At 46.1% G+C, this 25128-nt stretch overlaps 2 protein-coding genes across 3 annotated transcripts in view; one reads left to right on the forward strand and one right to left on the reverse strand.

Annotated features, from left to right (window-relative positions):
• The window catches only part of Abl (tyrosine-protein kinase Abl), a 40355-nt gene that overhangs the window by 3736 nt on the left and 11491 nt on the right, over positions 1-25128 (reverse strand). Inside the window, exons 2-14 of one of the 2 annotated variants that reach the window (XM_076135450.1) lie at positions 18756-18852; positions 18391-18503; positions 17670-17869; positions 16547-16645; positions 15952-16200; positions 15377-15663; positions 13392-13668; positions 8923-9073; positions 8073-8211; positions 7556-7626; positions 2620-2807; positions 1233-2534; positions 447-545 (exon numbers count right to left, since the gene is read on the reverse strand). In XM_076135450.1, coding sequence (XP_075991565.1) covers positions 447-545; positions 1233-2534; positions 2620-2807; positions 7556-7626; positions 8073-8211; positions 8923-9073; positions 13392-13668; positions 15377-15663; positions 15952-16200; positions 16547-16645; positions 17670-17869; positions 18391-18503; positions 18756-18852 — 3272 coding nt within the window. Of the gene's footprint in view, positions 1-446; positions 546-1232; positions 2535-2619; positions 2808-7555; positions 7645-8072; positions 8212-8922; positions 9074-13391; positions 13669-15376; positions 15664-15951; positions 16201-16546; positions 16646-17669; positions 17870-18390; positions 18504-18755; positions 18853-25128 lie in introns of both variants that reach the window. The other variant, XM_076135449.1, reaches the window with a different exon arrangement.
• Positions 12337-13367, forward strand: LOC142986773 (uncharacterized). Its single transcript, XM_076135451.1, has 4 exons — positions 12337-12475; positions 12556-12686; positions 12760-12835; positions 12906-13367. Exons 1-4 carry the CDS (start codon positions 12418-12420, stop codon positions 13109-13111), a joined length of 471 nt encoding a protein of 156 aa, XP_075991566.1. The 5' UTR covers positions 12337-12417; the 3' UTR covers positions 13112-13367.

Raw genomic sequence — 25128 nt, forward strand, 5'->3', positions numbered from 1 at the left:
AATCCTCCTTCATAACTATGTTTATAACTATTTCACGGTATAATTATATACTGTGACATAGTTATAAAGAAGGAGTTTTGGGCATATCGACATGGGTAGGTTAGGTTAGAAGGCTAAGGTGGGAGCGAGCGAAGCGAAGCTCCCACCTTAGCCTTCGTGGTTATTTTTTTTTAACCACCCAGAAGGAGGAGCCCCGCGAAGCGGGGCTCCGGCGACATCTCGATATCATCAAGTGAATATAGGTAAAAGTTCGAAATAAAAGAATTGTTCGGACTTTTACCATTGCGAGTTGGTAAATCTTAGGTTATACCGGAAAATCTTAGGATTTACCACCGTTCGGGCTTTTACAGTAACATATATATTGTATATATTGCACCTTTTGATTAATGGATGATGAAAGATGTTGTATTTAGTAGCAAAGTGTATAAATAAGTGCGTGCGCGTACCTCGTTGGTGCACCAGTCGAGCGTGTTGCGCAGCGCCGCCAGCAGGTCGGGGTCCTCGTCGTCGGCCGCCAGGTGTAGCGGCGTCGCGTAGATGCCGCCCTGCGCGACACACCACTACTGTTACAACACTCGCCACACACACACACTCACACACGTACTGCACGTACCGCACCAGCCTCATATACTTCGTTCATCGTTCAAACACAATGTACACATCGACAGTTTGATACTTGTATATTGTATGAATGGCGCTCTCACAAACGTGTCCATCTATGTAAGGTTCCCCGGACAACGGAGCCTAGTTCACTGCTCATATATGTATTATATGTGTCAAGTGACGCGCCATGGTGACAAACTATTTTCAATATTGATAATAATATGTCATTATTCACTTAAAGGATTGTTTTTTTTTAAATAGACATTACAGTAACCAAAGATTTTCTGATTAAGTTGTAGCTGAGTATCGAACTCGCTATAATTTAGAAATAACAAACAATATTTTATGAAACTAGTAATAAGTTTAAATTATATAAATTATAACTTTTATATAGTAATTTAAACCTTCCGTTGAAAAAAGTTTCCGTTTGCATCTTTATGTCATTTAATTTAATAGCAATCGTTACGTGTAGTCCTAAAATAAGGAATCCATGTAAAGTACTACTATTAAAAAAAGTGAATTTAAGCTATCTTCAATATTTAAAGCAGGTTTTCACATACTAATATGCAAAGTAAAGTAAAATAGGTGTAAGTTGAATAATACAATAATATTGGGTTGATGTGACCGACCTTGGTGGGCTTGCCCTTCACGTTGGGCTTGCTGGGCACGGCGGGCTTGTGCGAGGAGCGCCCCCCCGCGGCGCGCTCCTCGGGCGAGGTCTCGTCGTCGGCGTCGGCGCGCGCGCGCAGCTTGGGGCTGAGCCGCTCGTCCGACTCCTTGCTCTCCCAGAGCTTCTTGAGGCTGCTGATGCTGCCGGTGCTGCGGCGCTTGTCGTCGTCGTCGTCGTGCGAGCCGCTCTCGCAGCGCGCGCGCTCGCCGCCGTCGTCGGGCGAGGCGCGCTCCGGCTTCTTGGCGCCGGTGCCGTTGGTGGCGCCGCCGGTGCCGCTGTCCACTTTCCGCAGCCGCGACTTGAAGTCTATGATCGAGCGCGACTCGTCCGCGTCCTTGGCGACGCCCGCGATTTTCTTGTTGGTCTCAACTTTTTTGAGCTGCGACTTGAAGTCGGTGGAGCGTGCGTCTGCGTCGGCTCGCTTGGCGTCCACGTTGTTGTTGTAGGCGGTCTTGCGCAGACTCACCTTGAGCTCGATCGGTGACACGGTGTCCTTGTCGTCGGCGGCGCGCGGCGGCTCGGGCTTGGCGCGCTCGCCGCGCCGGAGCGCTTCCAGGTTGAGGCTCTCGGAGAGCTCGGAGACGAGCCTAGTGACCGGGTCACCGAACGATGTGTGCATTTCGACGAGTTCGTCGGGCGGTGACGTCTCCTTCACTTTGTGCTTTTTCTTGTCGGCGCGCTCCTTGATCTCGGCTACGAGTTTCAATTCCAGCATCTCTTTCATATTCTTTTTGGTGAGGCGCTCGTCGGAGTCGAGAGCGGCGAGCGGTGGCGGCAACGGCAGCGGCTCGTCGCGTGGTTCGTGCATGTCGGTGGCGGCGTCGCGACAGCAGTCGGGCGGCGGCGGCGGGGGCGGCGGCTGCGCCTCCTCGGGCGGCGGCGGCAGGTCGGGCGGGGGCGGTGGAAACTCGAGGTCGGCGAGGCGCGGCCGCGGCTTAGCCGGGCTGTCGGCAAAGGAGCGCAAGGGAGCGGCGCGGGCGGCGCGCGGCGAGGCGGGGGGCGCAGTGACGCCACCCGACGAGTTAGAGCGGATCATGTGCGGCTGAGCGCGCGCGGTGCGAGGAGACAGCGAGCGCGCCTCGGGCTCGCGCGCGCCCCCCGCGCTGCCCGCGCCGCTCGCCGCGCCCGCGCCTCCCGCGCCCCCGCTTTGACGCAGAGACTCGAGGTAGGCGCCGATGCGTGCGCCCTTCGGCAGCGTGCCATACCTGTTGATCGCACGCTTCACGTTCTGCACCTCGAGCGCTGCCACCTGCACTCCTTGCTGGAATGTTGTACACCAAACGTTATAACGATGACGAGCACATTTACATCGGCCAAGAAAGAAATGTAATCAAGCGAAGAGTTACCCGCGGCTGGTCGCGGTCGTGGTGCGCGGCGGGCTGCGCGTGGTGCGGCGCGTGGTGCGGCGGCGCGTGGTGGCGGCGCTTGGCGCGGCGCGGCTCGGCGCCGGCCGACTCGTCCGTGTCGGGCGTGGCCTCCGCCAGCGAGCCCTCGGACGACGCCTCGCGCGCCCCGCCGCCGCAGCGCGCGCCCCCTGCACACACCACACCGTACATACACTTCCACACACGACACGCTAACAGCAAGCATCGTGTAGTACGTACCACTAGTTAATACGATTAGAATAAAACACTAACACTCGAATCACTAAAACAAATCATTATAAACAAACACACAGGTGACGGACAGAGGCCGCTACAACAATCACCTATTCCCGACAAAACTCCCCTCCCTCCCCTCCGACTCAACGGAAATCACATAATAATACTCGCACGCGTCGGGATACAAAAAATAATTTAATGGTTACATAATAAAAATGAATAAATGTAAACTACATATACAAACATAGTGCAACAAATCTAATAACTACTGATAGTAAAGTTGAAACGCGCGCGTGCGTACGTGTGCGTACATGTGTGCACGAGCGGTCACATCGCATCGCCTTACAACGTACCAAATGTTCTATCGACGCTCGTGTCTCGTGTCTATACATTTTTAACAAGTATTCCGTCGTGATTCGATTGCAAATGTACAAATAGATAGATCACTTATAACAGTCGCACTAGACGGCGAGATGCGTGGCGAGAGCGTGGCGACTGAGAGGCGAGCGCGAGTCGAGTGCACGGCGAGTGAGGCGAGCAGGGCGCGACACACGCACACACAGCACCGCGTGCTCCACAGAAAACAAGCCGCCGTCAGAGGCGCACACCACTAGGTGTTGTTTTCTGCATGCACCGCGGCACACAAATCTCAATAACACAAGACAGCAGTGACAGCACACAGCCGCACTGGCTCGCCGCTCGTCGGGGAGCCTGTCCCTGCGACAGTTTTGTAACGATGTAGAGGACATCATATATTTAGTACAAATGAAAGACACCCGGCTAAATATCTGCATGTGGGGGACTTGTATACACATTCACACATGCACATTGCACAGTGCTGTAGGTTAATGACACTGACGCGCTGAGGCTCTCGTTTGAGCCGCGCATCTCAATTTTCATTTCATTTAAATCAGGCACCTGGCACGCAAACAAAAGCTATTTTGTAAACATTCCAATAAATATTTATTATAGATAAGACTTGTGCTGTGCATTTAGCGAGTGCCACTATACACTATTATTTTCGTTGCTGATATTTTCATTCTATATTTCTACACGGAAACGTGCATCAAAAAATAAGTATTTATTGATTACGTTTGTATATTAAACACTGCATTGTCTTGTATTATTCTGATTTATGTGCAGAACATAAATATTATAACAATATATGATACATACATATGTGAATATAAATATATTAACAGAGCGAGAGCCGAGCACGCCCGGGCACGCCCGAGCACGCCCGAGCACGCCCGAGCACGGCCGAGTCTCGCTCGCTTCATTTATTTGGTTTGTAGTTATCAGCATACATATATATACACATTCATATTATAGAGGTATTTTTATCTATTTAGTCAGGACTTGAACGATATTACATACATACATAAAATATATGAATATATTAGGTACACTGTGTATCCGAAACGCTTCGTATACTTACACCGTGAACCCTATCGCTATACACCTGAGCGAGCGGACAAACAAACAGAAAACGCTATTTAAACTGATGCATATGATTAACATATCATTAACATATAGTAGTACACAGATATGTCACTACACAGAATATTCATATTAAATGTGGCACATATACATACATACTTATATGATACAGACAAACTAAACACATAGACGTGAGCGCGCGACTCGTCGACACACGCTCGCCCCCTACCGGCGGGCCGAGTGACTAGTCCCGGGGAGAGGGCGGCCGTGCGTGCGCGTCGCCGTGAACCGCGGAGCGAGTGCGATCAACGTGCGCCTACAGTACTCGAGCAGCGCATGACTCCCACTCACACCCACTCACACCCAGCGCCGACACAACAGACTGATGAATGTGACACGGAGCGCCTGTACGACTGTGCGACACACACACCGCACATACGACTACACCTACCGTACCAGAAAGCTTAATTCGCTCACAAACAGACATTTAAAACTTGCCACATATTGATAATACGTACTACTCAAAACAAAATAAGGGCCACTTCAAATTTTGTAAGTATTTGGGTTATTTTTGCTTAAATGCATACTGTGATTGATGCTTATGAGACATTAATCTTATGTTTAGACACAAGTTATTAACTAGTTAACTAGTTAACTAGGGCTACCACTGCACAAGAAGATATCTATATCCGTTTGACGGCGCGAAGGGAGCGTTTTATCACCACTCGCTCCTTACAAAATCGCTTGCCAAGCCACAGGAACCCGTGTTAGTGACCAAATGATTAGAAACCGGTTGCATGAAGACCAGCAGTTCTCGAGGACACGTATAGTGCGCATTGCACTTACTAGTGCTCACCGTGCAACCCGCGTAGCATTTGCTAGGAACATCTTAACTGGAACATGAGTGATTGGGGTACAGTTTCATTTCATTTGTCGTATGGTTAGTGGTCACCTAGTGTCAAAGTTGTTCAAGCCGCCCGAAGGCCTTTGACATAGCTTAACGACTGTTATCTTAGTAGACAACAACCGGGACCGACTTTTAACGTGCCCTCCGAAGCACGGAGACGCCCAGTTCAAATACCACTATGCGGTCACCCATCTATGGAATGACCGCGCCAACGGTTGCTTAACCCACAGATCGTTTACCGACCGGTGAGCGCAACTGGCTATGGGCGCCTCCACAATGGGGTACAGTGCTACGTGCAGTAAGGTGAAGTTTTTTAGTGATGATCGTCGGATGAGGTGAGCAATTTTCGGACCCTTTCATCCATGAAAGTGACAGGTTCGGGGGCCCAATGTCATGGTGTGGGGAGGTTAGAGGTATCAGCATATCCGGTAGAGCTGAGCCTGTATTTCTCAATCAAAGCACTGTAACTGCTCATTGATACGTTGAGAAGGTGGTCAGACCCCATGTGGTCCCATTGGCACAGAGAATTGGTGCAAGGTTTCAGTTACCAGAGCGGCTCTAAAAGACCTCGATCCGATCGAAAACATATGGTATCTAGGAATTTGTTCCCAAAAGAGGGGGCCGCCACACACAATACTAAAAAAGTACAAAAAACAATACAGTACACAAACCTTTCAAAATTATAGCAAGTTTTTTTTTCGTCAAAAATTACTACTTTGCTTAAAACACTATTTATATTTTTTTGCTGATTTTGTATTTATTTAAAGTTGATTACATTAAAAAATGAGTAATCTAATTAACTTAGTAATTTTATAACACCTACATTTCATGAAAAAAAAAATGAGAACACTAAATAAATTAAGTGACCCTTATTTTGTTTTGACCAGTACAGATTGAGTTTAAAATCATACTTTTATGAAATGGTTTGCAAACAAAGTAATTGGTATACTTAAGATTACGACAGTCGAGCGCGGCATTGTTGTCGCTGTATACGCATAGAGTTACGTGACAATACTCGCACGTGAACAATGTAGTGCAGCAGCGGGCGGCGGCGGTACGAGCCACCGCGCATACAGCGACCACGTCTACTACAACGACAGGCGGCGCACAGCATCGACCACCACGTGTCAACATTCACTCGTATCACAAACAACGTACTTCTGCTAAATGTCAACATGGCTACATGACAACATGACGACGGAGTATTTGTTAAGGACTCCTCGGGCAGCCGCTCGGCTCCGGCGAGGAGCGAAGCGCCACGCGACGACACAAGCTGATGTCATTTTGTGTTTTATATCTACAGATAGCTGAAGCAATTTTACATGACTCTACAAACTTTTAATCTGCATCTTTCCTCTTGAAAACAATCTCAATTATATAAAGTTATTATCTTTGCAAACAGAGATAGAATAATGGTGGGTATCGTCTACAAAAAGGTTTTTACAAAAATTGTTACCATATGCGATGAACTATTAGTATGTAACTAATTGTCAATTCTCAGGAATTATAGGGATCATATCCACAGATATCAGACATCGTACAACAAGAAACGATGTTATAGAAAGCATTATAATATATTTTTTAAATGAAGTACCTCGTTATTACATGAATGTAACGTAAATTGCTAATGAAGCGATAATTTCCAGTGAGCTTGGATATAATAGTTTTATGTTATGTAGTTGTTTGTTGAGTTCAAACCAAGTGCCGGAGAATGAAGTACTAACCCCCGGTGTACGGTGTCTGAGTACTTTCAACGGTAGTTTATTTATTCAGTAGAGTTTTTATTTGTATATGACTTTAACAGCTATCGAATAGATAAACTACCGCTAAATGTACCTCAGAAATCGGGGTTAAGTAAGTTAGATATAAGCATACTGTTCTGATCGTGTCAATGTGTGTGTCACACCGACAAGTAAACCTTGTTGTTTCTATTGACGTGAATTATCTTTACGTACACAGTTCGTGTTTTATATTACTAGTATAATTGAAGTTTGTAATTCGATATTCTTATTACAGTAATTTGTATTCGTATCAGGCGGGTGTAGGTGTTCAGCAGACGGTCGCGTAGATTCCTACCATACCATTGAAATTAGGACTTACCGCATCGGAGATATGACTTTATGTACCGTGTCCGCGCGAATTAAATGAATGATTCTATTTATTACGTTTCTTATTTATTTATTCCGCCCGCATAAATAGAAATAAGCTCAATTTCAAGACCCTATAGTTCCGTATATCTCCGAAATGGTGAGTCTTAATGTTAGTTGAATGGTACCTACGCATCGATGCGTATATCGCGTGACACCCTGAACATGACTGTGTGTGAGAACGTACCGTTGAGCGAGGCGAGCGCGTCGTCGGCGGCGGCGTGCTCGTCGGCGGCGTACTGCGACTCGCGGAACGAGCTGCACGACGACAGCAGGCTGCACGTCGCGCCACCACAGCGCCACAACGTGCAACGTACGAACTATGCGTTAGCGATCCACCTCCACCACTCGACACCACTCGACACCACTCGACACCATCCAAAATATTACCACCACTATTAATACACAATTACACTAGCTTCTCAAACAAATTAAATCTTGTCTGGATAAAACATACGTACGAGTATATTGTAAGGTCTGGGTTTGATTACAGACAGAAACAACGTATCAATTATTTATGCATTTGATGTCAACAGTGACACTAGTCTGTGACATCCCATGCTAGTCAAAAAGAGCAGCGGATTTCATTAATAGTGAAATACCTAAGAAATAACGAGTGGTAGTTAGTGGTAGCTAGTGGTTGCGAGCGTGTTGTGGTAAGGGTGTGTGTAGTGTGTGTAGTGTGTGTAGTGTGTCGGCGTCACCTGGTGCGCTTGGGCGGCGTGGGCGCCTGCTTGCCGCGCCGGTTGGTGGGGCGGCGCATCTGCACGGCGCCGCCCTTCTTCAGCGACATCTGCGGGGTGCCGCCGCACGCGCCGCCCTCCTGCAGCTGCTTCTCCACCTCTGTGCACACAAACATACACACGCTCACACTACTACTCATTAATGCCATATACCAGTGCCATTGTGAGAGCACATGACGACTGCACACTCATGCACTCTACACAACATTTGTATCATCATAATAGAGTACATGCTTCGCTGCTGCTGGATTCGCTTCTTTCAGTAACGGACATTAATATAAAACAACCTGAACAAGTGTGTGTTGGACTCGGGCAACACGGTTTCCGTACCATTTTTCTAAAACCGACAAAATGAATGACTTTTGTTTCATGGAAGCTCTCGTAAATATTTGTTTTATTCTTCTTTTTAGTATTCGAAAATAAACAAAGAAACGCAGCAACTTTCAAAATGTCAAATATCTAACTATAAGTATCGGTTCATGAGATGCAGTCTGGTGACAGACAGACATCCACGAGTCAGGTGCGAGCTCGCCACACAGACACGACACAGACAGTGAACTTACCTATAGTAAAGTTACGCTCGCACTGCCTAGTGGCGGTCTCAATACATTCAAAAACTAGAAACAAGCTCAAATAAATGTTTCCATTATACTACTTTAGTAACTATCCCTATAATATTATGAATGTAATGTTATAGTTCTGACATGTGCGACAAATGCGACAGACCACATTCCATGCACTCCAGCAGAAACTAGTGGAAGATAGGTGGAGCATAATAATATAGCGTATAGATGTGAGGAGAGAAGAGTACCTTCAGTGATAGAGTTGTCCTGGAACATGTGCTCGAGCGCGTGGTGTATGTCGCGGAAGGTGGGCCGGTCGGCGGGGCTCCACTGCCAGCAGCCGCGCATCAGCTCGTACACGGCGGCCGGGCAGCCCGGCGGACACTCCATGCGGTACCCCTGACGCAAACACAACACACATACTATTTCATGTCCACGATCTTAATAATAAACGTTATCGATTTTTGGGACAGAAATATCTAGGAAGTTCTTTCCTTGAGTAGCAATATCGAAAAACATTTCACTATTACTTTTTAAGTCAAACTAGTAGTGGTTAAGTCACATACATAGATGTCCAACGTCGAAAAGAACACAAGTCGGTAAGTAAACCGCAGGCCGATACGCGGAGAGCGATCGGGTCGTATTACATAAACAACAAGTAGAATGATTCATTCACACACGACACCGTGTTATGGGAAGTGTCACCGCGCCCTCGCCGCGCCTAGCCACAACGAGCACGCCACCTTATAATAGCTACATGCCTACTGGAGACAAGCCCAAATACTAAGTATTCACCAGCTGGTGCTCACGTGCGCCCACACAACATAGGGTCGAGTGTGTAACACACTGAGCGACGCACTACTCGCTACTGACGCGACTACCCGCGGTCACTGTACGAGCTTTTAATACAGTTTACTATGTATATTATTTCAGATCCAGTTCTTAGTGAGCAGCGATCTGAACGTTCGTCTCCTACACATAGGTCGAGGTGGCGAAGACAGGATAATACATCAACGACTTTTCGTAGTTGTATTTTCTTCTAATATATATCAAAAAGTTATGTCGTTAGTTAGTTACAATACAACAATATTTGTGAATTTGTAGACTGATCACGTAAAACCATTCCTCATTGCGGGAGCGTACCCTTATCCAGCAGTGGGACAGTTAGTATTTTGTGTTTCAGTAGTCAGTCAGTGGTTGTATTGGAAGCCTAACCCTAGCGGAGAGATCGTTGACATTACACCGGGTCGTGCGATAGTGTGCCGGGACGTGCGTGTACGTACACGTACTTCACACACACACGGAAATCGCTATTGTTCGTGCGCATCACAATTGGTGCTTTCCACGTACTAGCGTTATTTTGTGAAGAATGCCATCTTTAAATTTATATAACATAATAACATAATATATATAAAATTACTAGCTGACTCGCGCAACTTCGCTTGCGTCACATAAGAGAGAATGGGTCAAAATTTTCCCCGTTTTTGTAACATTTTTTACTCGTACCCTGCGCCCATTGGTCGTAGCGTGATGATATATAGCCTATAGCCATCCTCGATAAATGGGCTATCTAACACTGAAATATTTTTTTAAATCGGACCTAGATTATTGGGATTTAGGACCCTAGTTTAGTGCATTCAAACAAACAAACTATAATATAATCTTAAAACAAATAAATAATTTGAATTTGAATGTGAATTTGAAAAAAACAAACAAACAAACAATCTCTTCAGCTTTATAATATTAGTATAGATATGGCAAAACAACGTTTGTCGGGACAGCTAGTATTTATACAACGTGCCGCTGCAATGGCTTATTTCCTTCAACGTATGGGTGGGGCTAGAGGTCCTTAGTCATGTAAAGTAGAACAATTCGTATTATTATTATTAATTACCGACTTATTAACATTAACTTTATTAACAAATTTCCACAACCTGTACATAGTCAACTCGAGTAAAGTTCGTTTACCTGGCTCACGAGTCATATGATATTCAAATCAATGAAACTAAAATGAGAGAGAATGTTACCACAATAAAGCCTCTCTTTCCTAGCGTGTTGCTATTGGACGGGAGGCGCACGCGACGTTGCCGCACCCTTTGATGTACTTTGATTGTTTATACAGAGTGATACTGTTACTAATTTCAGAAATTTCTGCTCTGTCGCTGGTTACTACACATTATTAGGTATGTAATATCACACATTTTCTCACAGGGGTAGGCAGAGATATAAAAACTAGACTTGGTAAGATCCTTACAAAGTTCGCTAGCCTCACTCTCACAGTCTCACCCGTACACGTCGTGATCGCATCATCTCCCTACATTGTCGGGAACTTTTCTTTTCATACTGTATTTGGAAGTTAATAGGTTCGAGTTGCATATCATTATTCTTATTTTCTTATTGTAACTATTTTAAAAAGAGATTGTTGTTGTATTCGTAATCATAAGACAGGCATTCTTATAATTCAATAATTACGCACTTTTCGTTTTACACACAATTAGGAATTCATCGCTGAATAGAAACAAAAGGAGAGTAATAGCATACACATCATTATACATTATATTAGGCGTATTTGTTTGAAACATTTGTTTCAATACTATCATTGTTGACTGTACTGTGACTATCACTTTGAGAATAGTTTGAATGTCTGGGCTAGTACATGAATACATGTTTAATGTCAATTATATGAATGACGTCCACCTCCGTATTGTGATAACACTCACAACACTCACAACACTGTCTACTCTCTACTGCCGGTAAGGCCGGTAAGGTCGGTAAGGTCGGTATGGTCGTTAGGTCAGTAGTAAACTGAGTGAGTAGTAGTCTCTCTGTGCGTGTACATCACGCAGTGAGAGACACGTGACTACCGCTGGTAAAGGACCATCCAGCCGCTCTATCTAAGGACTTGAAGTGGCTCCTCAATAGCTCGGTACATTGCCACTCAACATCACATTTTGTACCCGAGCCCAGCACATCGGTGGTTAGGCACAACACGTGCAGCGGACGGTACAAGTGTACCACACGGTACCTCAAACATTTTTTTGTAGATGTCCTTGAGACCGTGAATGAGAAGACGCTCATGCGGTACAGCAGATACGATGCTAATATTTCACGTGCACGGGCGTGGAGTGTGCGCGTCTAGTGGAAGCAATGCGCGGTGTTCCGGCCCCGGGCGCGGCGCGTCTTCGCTGGCGCATACCTGTCCGCTTACTACATTGTAAACAACTAAACAGTATATACAAACAAACACAGCTCAGACGCCACCCCGCGCCGCCGCTACAGCGGGATGCCGCTCTCCACCGCTCCGCTTATATTTATACTGTAACAGAATCTGTGTGCGAATATCCGACGCGAACCCGGTACACTAGTCGGTGTGTGAAAATAATTAGCTCTCACACCGATTCATGCGATTTAATTACATTGTGATGTTTAATAATATTATAAGCGCGGAGTGGGAAACCGTCAGTATTTCCGCTCGCTCGGCTAGAACACGGCCGCGACTGACATAGACACCTAGAGGAGGCTAATGTTTAGGTGTCGTCGCGTTATCCGGTCGACGGCGGCCGCCGAGCGCGCTCGTAGCTCACAATAGCGAGGCGTCGCGTCACGCAGCCGAGCAGCGAGCACCCTGTGCGCTATCGCGGCGGCGCAACCAAAACACGCGCGTCACCGCCCCGCGGCGGGTATAAACGGCGAGCGCGCGCTCCCTCGACACACAGTCGCACTCCCACGAGCCAAGCAACAACATGAGCGCCATCAAGAACTGCATCGTGTACCTGCTGCTCATCTCCGTCGCCGTGTTCGGTAATTACCTGCTCCTGCCGTACCGTATACAGCGCGCTCTCTCGCGACGACTCTATCGCGCTCTACGCTTCCTGTTGCAGGCAAACACAAGAAAATGAAGCCCAAGAAGTTCGTGTCGCCGACGACCAAGGGCATCCAGTGCTACAACTGTCTGTCGTTCGACCACCCCGGCTGCTGGGACCCCGACCACCCCGACTACGCGAACATTACGGTGAGCGCGTCGCCGCCCCCCACTTCCACCTGCGACCACTAGAGGGCACCGCTCACCTTGTTTGTTTGTGCAGGTACCAAACATCGATTGCTACATTCCTGGAATGGCGTTCCTGTGCATCGTCATCACATCCGAGTCCGCCAAACTAGGTAAGTGCGACGGAGCTGATCGCTCAAATCATGAAATGCACGGCTTGTGATAGCGTGCCGATTGTTTCAGTGGAGACGGGTCAGGAGATAGGGCCGGTGCGCGCGCGTACGTGCGTGCCCGCCAAGGACTTCTCCAAGAAGACGGTGTCGTACTCCATGTGCAGTAAGCTGAGCAAGGAGCTGTCGGCGTCCGAGATCTTCTCGCGCATCGCGGTGAGCCGGCCGCAGTGCACGCTGTGCAAGAAGCACCTGTGCACGGACGCGTCGCACTGCTAGTGCGCTACCGTTGCGTTATCGTCGCGTTATCGTCGCGTTATCGCCGCCCGACACCAGCCTCGGGTGCTAGTTACGCAACGTGTTTATTAAACTACCGCCCAGTCTCCGTTCTGGCAAATGCAAAAACGTTATAGTACTTGATTGTTTAGAAGCTAACACATTTTGTTGTACTAATCGCAGTCGTAGGAGAGCCGCTCGATGTGAGCATTGTTTTTTTTATTCTATTATATTTTAATAAACTATTAGAAAATGTTTACGCGGTGGTTTGAATGTGGGTTACCTTCTCGAGCATGTGGTAGACGTCGGCGAGGTCGACGCCGGGGTAGGGCGACATGCCGTACGTGGCGATCTCCCACAGCAGGATGCCGAACGCCCACACGTCGGACTTGGTGCTGAAGGTGTTGTAGGCGAGCCCCTCGGGCGCCGTCCACTTGATGGGGAACTTGGCGCCCGCGTGCGCCGTGTACGTGTCGTCGCGCATCAGCCGCGCCAGCCCGAAGTCCGCCACCTTCACCAGGTGGTTCTCGCCCACCAGGCAGTTGCGCGCCGCCAGGTCTCTGCACACACACACATATACACATATCTTGATAGCTGACTACACAAACGTCACCGCCATTACTCACTTCTAAAAATACTAATTTTCAATAGAATACTGTTTCGTAAATCAGAATGGATTAAAAGTGTAACAATTGAGCCGATCGATAGTCATGTTAACACGCCGCGTGTGTATCTACTGGCCCTACTCGGTGACAAACATGATTCATACTCGCAAGTTGCAATAGCGTGTGCGTCGCGCGACCGACACCCGTCTCTAGTTCCAAACATGCGCTTAAACATGTTCATATTCATATTGACGAGGTACCGGCTGCTCTTATATCGTATAATAATGAATATAATCATTATAGTGAGTAGTGTCATTGAAGTAGTTAACGTGTGAATGAGCGCGTGGAAGGCGCGCGGCTATCAGCAGCGCTCCGTGTTACGAGTTGTTTACGAGGCGGACACGCGGAGAACAATAGCGGCCTGTAACCTGTGTTACGAGACGCGACCACTCGCCACTGATTGTGTGTGATTGTGTGTGCCTTATATAAGCGCACCACCAACCTTCTACTGCTATACAAGTATACAACCTCTATCACAAACTATGTTTTGTCGAATCTAGCCGATAACCGATGGTCCGCCATTATAACTTGAGTGTTACTTATTGCACTGATGATGATCAAGTATTTGCTTATGTAGGACCTTCATATACAAACAAGCTATACAATCATATTATAAAATTGTATTAAAATTTGTTGCAATGATATGTCAGATACAGAATGATACAGATATCTGTAAAACAGTGTCAAGTCATATGTTTATTTATGTAAAATGTTCTTGCCATCAAGCACGGCTAGCTCAGTAGTCGTGAACAGTGGATCAACAAATAACAACTGAGTACGTAACACCGGCCTCACTGCCAGCACACGGCCAGCACACCGCCGCGCGCCGCTCCACGACACACGTACGAACACAGGGAAATGAAATAACATGCACTATACAATCACTTAGGTATAATAACTGCCGACACTGGCCGGCGATCACAAATAAATATACAAGTCAATTTAACAATAGCTCACTAAACTTTATTTATATGCTGTTGTTTTTCTAGCGTTGCTCCAACCAATATTAGTGGTATATAATATATGTTTATATCTGGTCCACGGGATATTTATATAATTTCACCAGATAATACAACACTATTGTATATTGTATACCAGGAAAGGTAAAAACAACACGGAACAGGTGTCGACTAACAAACAAGAGCTCGCACTGCTCACACCACTACCACTGCGAGTAGACGTAGTAGGTGGCGTGTAGCAGGCAGTAGACACTCATGTATAAAACTAACTGATCTGATGTGTGTTACACTTTCATCACCACAATACAGTGTTTTTTATAACTAAAGTAAAATATCTATATGTAACCATATGAGGTATGCAAGAAGACTTTTACAATGTTACATGTAAGTAATTGTATGGATATGTCAATGAGAGCAAATATTTCTAAACAATATTTTTTCATTTAAAGCTGCGAAGTAAGTTGTTATATAACGCCTCGAATACCTTTTTATAACAACAAAATACGTAAATTAGAGATTGCCCTTTAGAATTAGTTTTGATATTTTATGAATTGGGGAAGTCCATGTAATATTTGTTTATGTAATGAAACACTTAAACAGTGAACGAGCAACAGGCGCACCAGGCACGGTCGAGGGCGGGGTACCTGTGTATGAAGGAGCGGCTCTCGAGGTAGCTCATGCCGGACGCGATCTGCGTGGCCATGTACATGAGCACGACGGCGCCGGGCACGCACTCGCGGCTGCCGGTGCGCAGGTAGTCCAGCAGGTTGCCGCGCGACATGAACTCCGTGATGATGTAGAAGGGCGGCTCGCGCGTGCACACGCCCAGCAGCTGCACCAGGTTGGGGTGGCGCATCTCCTTCATGATGGCCGCCTCCTCCAGGAAGTCCTTCAGCGCCATCGTGTCGTCCTTCAGCGTCTTCACGGCCACCTGCGCCACACACACACATACATACACCTACATGATGCTATATTATCCAAATTTTAATAATAGATATGGATGTCCTAAGCGACACCCAACCAGAATTGAAGCTACGTGTATCACAAGTGAGTAAAAGTTGACGTAAATAAAACTGCATATCTGCGAGCACGCCGCCGCCGTTGCCGCGTGTAAGCACCTGCGATGTTTGCTCGCACCGAGAGTGGAGCAGGAGTGAGCAGTAGTGAGCAGTAGTGAGCAGTAGTGAGCAGTAGTGGCAGCGAGTGATAGTGTACGTACGGTGCTGTTGCCGCGCTTCCAGGCGGCCTCGTACACGTCGCCGTACTGTCCGCCGCCGAGCTTGTGCTTCATGACGATGTCGGTGCGGTCGATCTCCCAGTGGTCGGGCGGCGCCAGCGGGAACACCGTAGGCTTGTTGCGCTTGGGCGCCGGGTACAGCAGCTGCGTGATCAGCCCGTCGCCCACCACCGAGTGGTGGTGCACCAGCTCCGCCAGCGTGCCGAACTTGGACTCCGACGTCACGTACACCTGACACACACACATTTTATTGTTTCTGACGTGCAACAAGGGACACCTAAAACTACAACATATACATATATCACACAAGCCTGCGTATACTGTATACTTTTTGCAAATGTTTTCGTAAATATAATTTACAATCATGCTGAAATATATATTTAAGTGGCAAAAGTTTGTATTAGCAGTATATTAGTGTACTAACAGTGAAGGCAAAACATTGGGATGAAACCATGCACGCAAAATAAGCACGACGATTTGGCCCACGTGGTAGATAGATACAAAGCCTAAGGCTGATGCCGCCCGCACTCCGGAAGCAGGCCCTGCGTAGTGTGTGTAGTGTGTGTAGTGTGCGTACCTTGCCGTCCGAGTCCTCGTTGATGCGGTAGTGGTAGACGCGGCCCTCGTACCTCAGCGAGATGCTGCGCTGCCCGGGACTCGACTCCGACTCGCGCACCTGCAACCACCACGCCACGCTCACTACTCTGTCACCCTGTGGCACTCATCGTAACTCATGCTCACTCGTTTTAGTAACATCACTACATCAATACAAATAACTTAGTTCAAATTGCTTTTTTTAATATACCAACACAAGTTTCAGGAGTGCATCAGCTTAGCCTTTCTTCCAACTATGTTGAAGTCGGCTTCCATTTTCACCGAATGCAGTTGGATACCAGTATTTTACATGAAGCGACTACCTATCGCACCTCCACAATCGAGTTCTCTCGGTTATAACACGATACCCTTTGGTAAGACTGGTTGTCAGACTTTCAAGCTTTTGACTTGCTATTAAAGATTGTAAAAGATCTCTTTGAAAATGACAGAGAGTAATATGTTTATAACCATACTAGCCACCAAGTTAAAAAGTCACGGACAACAGCTGCGCACTATATTTATGGTATGTCAGTCAGTCGGAGTATTAGGTATTTATTTGTATGTTATCCACGTAGAGACACATAGTCCACCAAGACAGCAGAGAGCCGGGGCATGGAGCGCACGCGGCTGGGAGAGGTATGCAAACCTCCAGCAGGCTAGTTGCCTGCTTGATACGGCTGTTTATCATACTCTAGGTGAAACATACAATAACTAGAAAAAGTTATAAAGAGCAATATGAGATCAAAATAATTTGAAAGAAATTTAAGTATGTCATTTTTGCAAACTCGCCATCCAAATTCATCCATATATTTTCGGGCTGGGTAAAGGTGTCATGGTCTTTATTGATATTAACACAGAAATAAAAGTCATGGCAAGGCGTTTCTACTTTAATTTCTCATTGTATTATCATTTAAATAAACTTAGCTTTTTATTTCCAAAAAAAAGCACAAAGTCAAATATCGTGTTGAATATTTTACCCATAAAATCGTAGGTATGAAATGTATGTCGAGCAACCCCTAGTGAACCATGAACTTTATGCGTGTTTGAAGTTAGTGATGTAAAATAAATTAAAATAATAATAGTAGTGATTGCGTGGAGGTGCGTACCAGGAAGCTGCCGTTGATGCCGGAGGAGAGCAGGTACTCGGCGGCGTTGCGCGAGATGGGCCCGTGGTACCACGAGTGCTTCTCGAGCGAGTTGACGGGCGTCACGTAGTTGCTGGGCACCCAGCCCACGCCGCCGCCCAGCGTGTGCGCCTCGCACCACTCGCCGCTCTTGTTGTAGCTCTTGATGCGCACCTGCTCGCCTGCGACAACCACACGTATCACACTCACGCCTGGCCCTCACGCAGTACCGTGATGACCGCCCCGCCAACATAAACCACTAATATTTGGCCACGAGTGCAGTTAACTTATAAGATGTCGTGATGAACACGTTCCAGTGCAGCAGGCACAATGTTGGCAGTGATGCGGCACCTCCCCGCGCCCCGCCTACCTCTCACCCACTCTTCAACTATTCAATAAAGGTTGGAACGCATTCCCTGGAGCGGCGCTACTAGGAGCTGCGGCGGTGAGGGGGCAGCCAGGGTCTCATGCTCGCACTAATACTTGCGGCGACGTGACTGAGCTCTAGTGTAGTATTCGCTGCTAACAAATATGTAAACCCCAAAATGCCATCACACTCCAGGTAGGCTAGGAAGTGACATTTCACAACGCTTGCAGCTGCCTCGGGTAGCTCATAGTATAATGAATATCTAAGTAGTAATAGTTGTTATAAATGAGTTAGTTTGAACGGTGAGACATTGCATGGAAGGAAGTAGTCGGTTACCCTTCTTGAGGCTGAGCTGGTTCTCGCCGCCGGCCTGGAAGTCGTACAGCGCCACGAACAGCTGCGGGTCGTCCTCCTCGTGGTGCGCCAGCAGGTTCTCCTTCGACGTCCATCTGACAAACGACATGCAAACTATGTATTCGACACTCTGACGCCACACTATCGTTGATTGGTTCAACAATGACTCTACTCAACTAGTGATCTTCTGAAATCAGCTCGGTAACGCCACATACAGTTCTTAATTGTAGTAAGATACTTCTTTATGTTTGTGAATGTTTAAAATAAGAATGATTAATAAATATAGTTTGCGTTGCGTCATAACATAAATATGTTAACGTGCAATCTGTCGGGGTGGCGGCACAGACCTGTTGGCGGTGTCGAGCGGCTGCGGCGTGGGCGGCGCGGGCTCGGCGTCGGGCAGGTCCGGGATGTGCGGCAGCGGCCGGCTCTGCAGCAGCGCCTCTGTAACAAGCGCACGTCGTATCACGCCACACGTCACACACATTACACGTTTCAAGTGGAAGTATTGTGCGATTTTAGGACGTCATAATACCGCTCTTAACGGAATATTAAAAAACCTACTGCAGTGATAAATAAACCCACGTTTATTTCTTGAACTATTTAAACTGCAATCAATATTTGATTTCAGTTTCGAACCAAGCACTTACCCGGGTGGCAAATGCTACACTTTTCCATGACTGCTTAACTGGCATCTTAATTGGCGATAACATTTTGAGCAGTTTACAGTGGAAATGCTTACTCTAAATATCTTCAATGACACTGATAAAATAATTGACAGGTAAGTAATTAGATAAACAGTATAACGTGATAAAGGATATTAGTTTAGTACAATGTTACTCGATAAAAATAATCAGCGCTTGTCAAAATCGTCCTTACTTTTACTTAGCGGATTTAGATAGTTGGGTGTGTGCATGTTCTGTTGTAGCTGGTGCTAGTTAGCTAGTAGTTAGTAGTAGCGAGCTAACACCGGCGCCACCGATACTATATCGATAGAAACACTACGGACTACCGTCGACCGCGTCTCACTCGTGTTCACCACCAATGCGTCACGGACCCAAAAACTGACATTTTGGACATTTTTAAAGTAAAATAGAAGAAAGAACAGCTTTGGTGTCACAAATATTGTCCTTCGATCATTTTACATAAATAGGTATATGTATTATTTTGATAGGAGTTTGATAAATACATAAAACAATAAATTGTAGTATACTTGGATACTATTAAATAAAATATTTGGATCTCAATATTTTGGTCAGAATGCTTTCCACATAAGAGGTAGATATGTACATGCTGATATGGACTTGTATTAACAATTATTTTGTAACAATCCTACTGCACATTACCTTTATAATGTATAGTAGAATTGTTTGTGTTAAATAATAAACAACTGAATACAAAGGTATCATTCCAAAGGTATAGGCAGCATACGCCAAGATAGCTCTCAGAGGGCATTCTTTTTCCGGCTTAATTGACAAGTATCGTGTACGACCAAAATTACAGAAAATCATAACAAATCGTAGCCTTTAAGACATTTTCATGTACAACCTGTATCACTGTTACGTTTCACCTGAAACCGTCCAGTAATTTTTTCATGAGAGTAACGAACATACACTTATCCTTACAAACATTCGCAACACTTGAACCAGATCTAATACATTTTTGCCCCGACATAATAAATACAATGTATTTCGTTTGTCAGCTGTACTATACAATATTATGTTCTAGCTAGCTCTAGGTACAATATGATGCGAAACCTTCAAAAGCTACGAACCAAGCGGCAAAAATTAAATGAGTGGGAACGACTTCCTTTTGAGCAGCTCATTGAATAACCGCGCGGGGCGGCTCCGAGCGGCGCGTATTGTACGTGCCTCTGAACTAGAGAAGCCTGTCAGGTTCGCAAATAAAAGCACGCGACCGATGTGAGCCACGTCAGTCTCGCTGCCTCGCACTTGCCTCCCGCCGCTACTACAACCCCTCCCCCCTCCCCTGACTTCCAAATATTTATGCGTATAAAACGAACTTATGAATCTCCTTCACACTTAAAGCGCAAAACTAATAAGTCTGTGTGTATACGTTCGAATAAAGCATTTTTCTCTCAAGACAATGCTAATTCCGTTAAGAATCAAATTATTGTTATGTGAGTGGGTGTCGCTCACACTGCGAGCAACAGTGTGAGCGTGCCTGCCTGACAGGAGGTGCTTGCTTCATCAGTAACTCCTTTCCGGTTCGAACACAGTTTAGTTTTCCTAATTCTATGCAAAATCAAGGAGTTTAGTAACCAGCTAAATAAATAGGGTTGAACTAAATAAAGGACCAGAGAGTTATTAGTTTTTTTTATATAAATACACACCTTAACCGGAAATCAAACTCGCAAAAATGTTAAAGTATACATTTCGTTATACATATATGTATATTTGTGTACCAAAACTGTATAAAAACGCAGGCCTCTTATCTATACTAATATTATAAAGCTGAAGAGTTTGTTTGTTTGTTTGTTTGTTTGTTTGAACGCGCTAATCTCGGGAACTACTGATCCGATTTGAAAAATTCTTTCAGTGTTAGATAGCCCATTTATCGAGGAAGGCTTTAGGCTATATATCATCACGCTACGACCAATAGGAGCAGAGTACCAGTGAAAAATGTTACAAAAACGGGGAAAATTATGATTCTCTTATGTGACGCAAGCGAAGTTGCGCGGGTCAGCTAGTTATATTATATAAAACTTTTCCTTACATAGCGTGGTCAATCATGGTGTGTGTAGCGTTATATGATGATTATATCGGTGATGATGGAGATGTAAGTAAATGCTTTCTTTTAGAGAAAAGTTAGCCGCATCAGCGGGCAGGATCTCATCAGACACCAGAGTTGAGACATTAATCTAATTGAGCACCGTGTGACGCAGCGCAAACAAGAAATAAAGTAAAACTGAAAATTTATGCACTGCAATTTGACGTAGTTTCATGAACGATGAAATGCCAGCGGCGGAGGCGCGGAGGTGCATCTGATCAGATTATAGTAGAGGGCGAGCAGGTGGGCGCCGGGGCAGGGGTGGGGGTGCACGTCGCCCGGCAACCAGCGCCGTGCACTACACGTAATAGCAGCGTCGGCCACCGCCGCCACCGAGTTATTTCCTCTCATCGATCTTCTCGTTATCCTTTGCATTAATTATGTTCCACTAGTCTCCATATTCAGTACCACTAACATGTTTAAAAGCTATTTTAGCTAGTCGCTGCTTGTCAAATGTAAAGACAGCTTGCTTTTTGTGGCTCTGGCTGTTCAAATGACAACAAAAGCAGATATCTGGACGCTGACGAGACGAAGGAGCGGCTGGGGGTACGAGTGTGTACGTTCGCGGGTGAGGCGCTGGCTACGCACATGTCCAGGTCGGCAGTATTTATTAAACAACAAAACCGATTCAAAGCAATAACTGCACTCGTTCGGCTTGTGCCGATCGGATAGCTCCTTCGGGTCCGATCGTCACAATTCTGTTGAATCAGGCGCGACGATGTCAAGCGGCATTTTTGTGATCGACACAATGGCATGTCCTGGTTCGCCGGCCGGCTCGGCCGATGAATGATGAACCGAATATGTGTGCAGCAAGCCGCTGCGAGCCTAACACAGCTGACTTGAGCTGACACACGTCATCTACACTCTCGATACAACATGTTGATCGCTTTATTAAAATGCAAATTCGTATGCGACGCGGGGAAGGGATGCCACGTCCAACGCTGCAAATAACTGAAGGTGAGACGAAATGTAAGCCATTCTGTATCGCCTGATTACATTGTTTGTAGTTCTTTACTGTACCAAACACCACAATAACATTTGACTTAAATGATTTCCATCTGATTCTAGGTAGTATAAATAAAAAATAATCACCGAAATGTAACTTTTAAGCAACTAAACCAAATTGGATGTATATATTTTTATATGTTTGTTATTAAGAGCAGTGATAGCCGAGTGGCATAAGTTGATACCTCCCACGCAAGTGGTCGCAGGTTCGAAACCGAGGCAACACACCAATGACTTTTAGAAGTTATGTGTGTATTAGAAATAATTATCACATGCTCCAACGGTGAAGAAAAATCGTGAGGAAACCTTGCATGCCTAAAATTTGTTTAATACATTTATTGAGAGCATGCAAAGTCCCCAACCCGCACATGGCCAGCGTGGTGCAGCTCATTAAGGGTCTCCCTTGCCCAGTAGTGGGACATTAATGGGTTACATTTATTTATTTTTTATATGTTTGTAACTGTCGGGAGAAGGTTTGTATGGGATCGATGGGATCATAATTCCCATGGGAATGGAACTTCGTGGAATGGGCTAGGTGTTATTCGAACGGGTGCTTTAGATGGACTACCTCGTCGTGTTGTCTTAGGGCGCGTTCCCACTATGTCGTGACGACAGATAATCGTGTAGTTTTAAGTGGATGGAAATGGAGGTGTTCACATATAGAACGACACGACTTAGTGTCGTCTACGACATTTTTTGCAGTGACGATAGATTATCGTGACAGTGGGGACGGCTAGATAGGTACGACAGTCACTAAACGATAAAATAATAAACGATTTTTTGACGACATATTATCGTTATAATGGGAACTGCTAGAGACGACAGTCGTCCAACGATAAATGAATCGTTACGACGTGGAACGCGCCCTTAGGATCGACCTATCTACCACTTGCGTGTGAGTCCCGTGCTTTGAACGCTCCGCTATAATTTATATATTGTAATTGATAGGACATAATATAGGTAAACTAAGGTACGATTCAGACCAACCGGCTCGCGTCGGGCCGGGCCGGGCGGCATTTTACAATGCGGTAAAGAACATTGAAATGTATCAACAGTAAATAGAGTTCATATTTGCAAGCAACTTACGCATAGCTATCTCCGTCGGCATCCCGCGACGCGTCGCGACCTGTCGCAGAATGCATTCGGTTGTCGCGACAGCCGACCGGCCCCCACCGGCTCCGAACGGCGCCGTCGGCATCCAATCGGCTGCCGTCGAGTCCGTTCGGAGCCGGTCAGCTGTGCGTCGTGAAATACGAACGGAGATTACGGTGCAGCAACTAGCGAATCATTGAAGTTGTGTTCTTCAAGCGACAGTTAACATATTAAAATCAAAAATGGATACGGAAGAAAAACTAATTTCTTTAGTCCAGACAAATGACTGGATTCCAGCGGACGCTGTCGGCTGCCGCGGCACGCGTGCGGCTACCGCGGCAGCCGTACGCATACCGCAGTAGTGGTACAGCTCCGACGGACGCGTTCGGCTGCCGCGGCACACGTTCGGCTGCCGCGGCACGCGTACGGCTCCGTTCCGAGGCGGCGCGACGCTAGCCGGTTGGTCTGAATCGTACCTAAAAGTCAAAATGCACCTAGAACAATCTAGTAGGTATTTTATGTTTTTTCTTGTGTCTATTTGCTCGTGAAACAATACCTTCATATTTGTTTCTCGATACAGAGGGATTTTAGTCGTGGGATTGATCGAATATATTTTAGTACCTTCGATATTCACTCATAATTCAAACTTAACATGTTTATTTTGTGTAGGATGGACGATCGGAGATCACGGTGACTCTCACACTGTCCTTACTGAGTACTGACCAAGTATTGTTCTTCTGCCCAAACACAAGCGCAATTACCACGATGCTTCTATTATGTACCTGTACATGTGTAGAGTGTGTACACTACAAGCTACGTGGAACATGACCGCGTCGTTTTAGGAAGCCGGCGATGGCAACGATATTGATCGAATTATAGGAGAGGCATGCACAGTATGCACACACGACGGTAGCTAGTGCATCGCTCGTATTGGTAGTAACTCGGCACAATCGGTACGCAGGCTAGCACGCCCTCTCGTACACGTGCGCCGTGTAAATTGCGTGTGTGCCATATGTACGTATACGGGTTCCCTCTATCTGGCAGAATCTTGATGCTCCGAAATTTATTCGGCATAACATACTTGGCATAATTTTCTTTATACGAATATTGTTTAGGCATAATAAATGTTTCATATAATTATTGTTTGGCCGAATGTTTATATGTTTGAATTTACGATGGCATATTTTTAAGATAGTAGAATTTTATTTGGCATAATTACCTTTGGCAAAGTGACTATTACGTATAATTTCGTTTAGTATAACGTTTATGTAGAGCTCCGATTATTTGGTATAATTTTACTTGGCATACTATGAATGTGACAGAATTTCATGTGGAATAATTTTATTGGGTATATGTTGAGTTGTGATTATGTTGTGCTACAAAACTTAGTGACAGAAACAAATCGCTGCAAAACCGACTCAACGTAGTCTTGTTGGCCCTACCCCTAGAGAGTAATTTAAAATCGCGTAGGCGCGCAGGGGCGAGGCGGCCCGCGGGCTGAGGAGCAGGCGGCTGCGAGCGAGCCGCCGCGGCTGAGGCTGGCCGGCGAAGCCGGCCAACAAGCCGCAGCTGCGGTGGTGAGCGAAAGCCGTCTGCGACGATTAGCACGCGTGGGGCCGCCGGAGACCCGCAGCGCCGGAGCCGTGACAGAAACCCTGCCTGCTGCATCTTTGTTGCATGCTGCATGCTTGCTTGCATGCTACATGCTGCATGTTTGCTTGCATGCTGCATGCTTGCTTGCATGCTGCATGCTTGCTTGCATGCTGCATGCTTGCTTGCATGCTGCATGCTTGCTTGCATGGTGCATGCTTGCTTGCATAATAATTGCAATAA

The sequence above is a fragment of the Anticarsia gemmatalis genome, chromosome Z, assembly GCF_050436995.1.
Source record: "Anticarsia gemmatalis isolate Benzon Research Colony breed Stoneville strain chromosome Z, ilAntGemm2 primary, whole genome shotgun sequence".
NCBI classification, from domain to species: Eukaryota; Metazoa; Arthropoda; class Insecta; order Lepidoptera; family Erebidae; genus Anticarsia; species Anticarsia gemmatalis.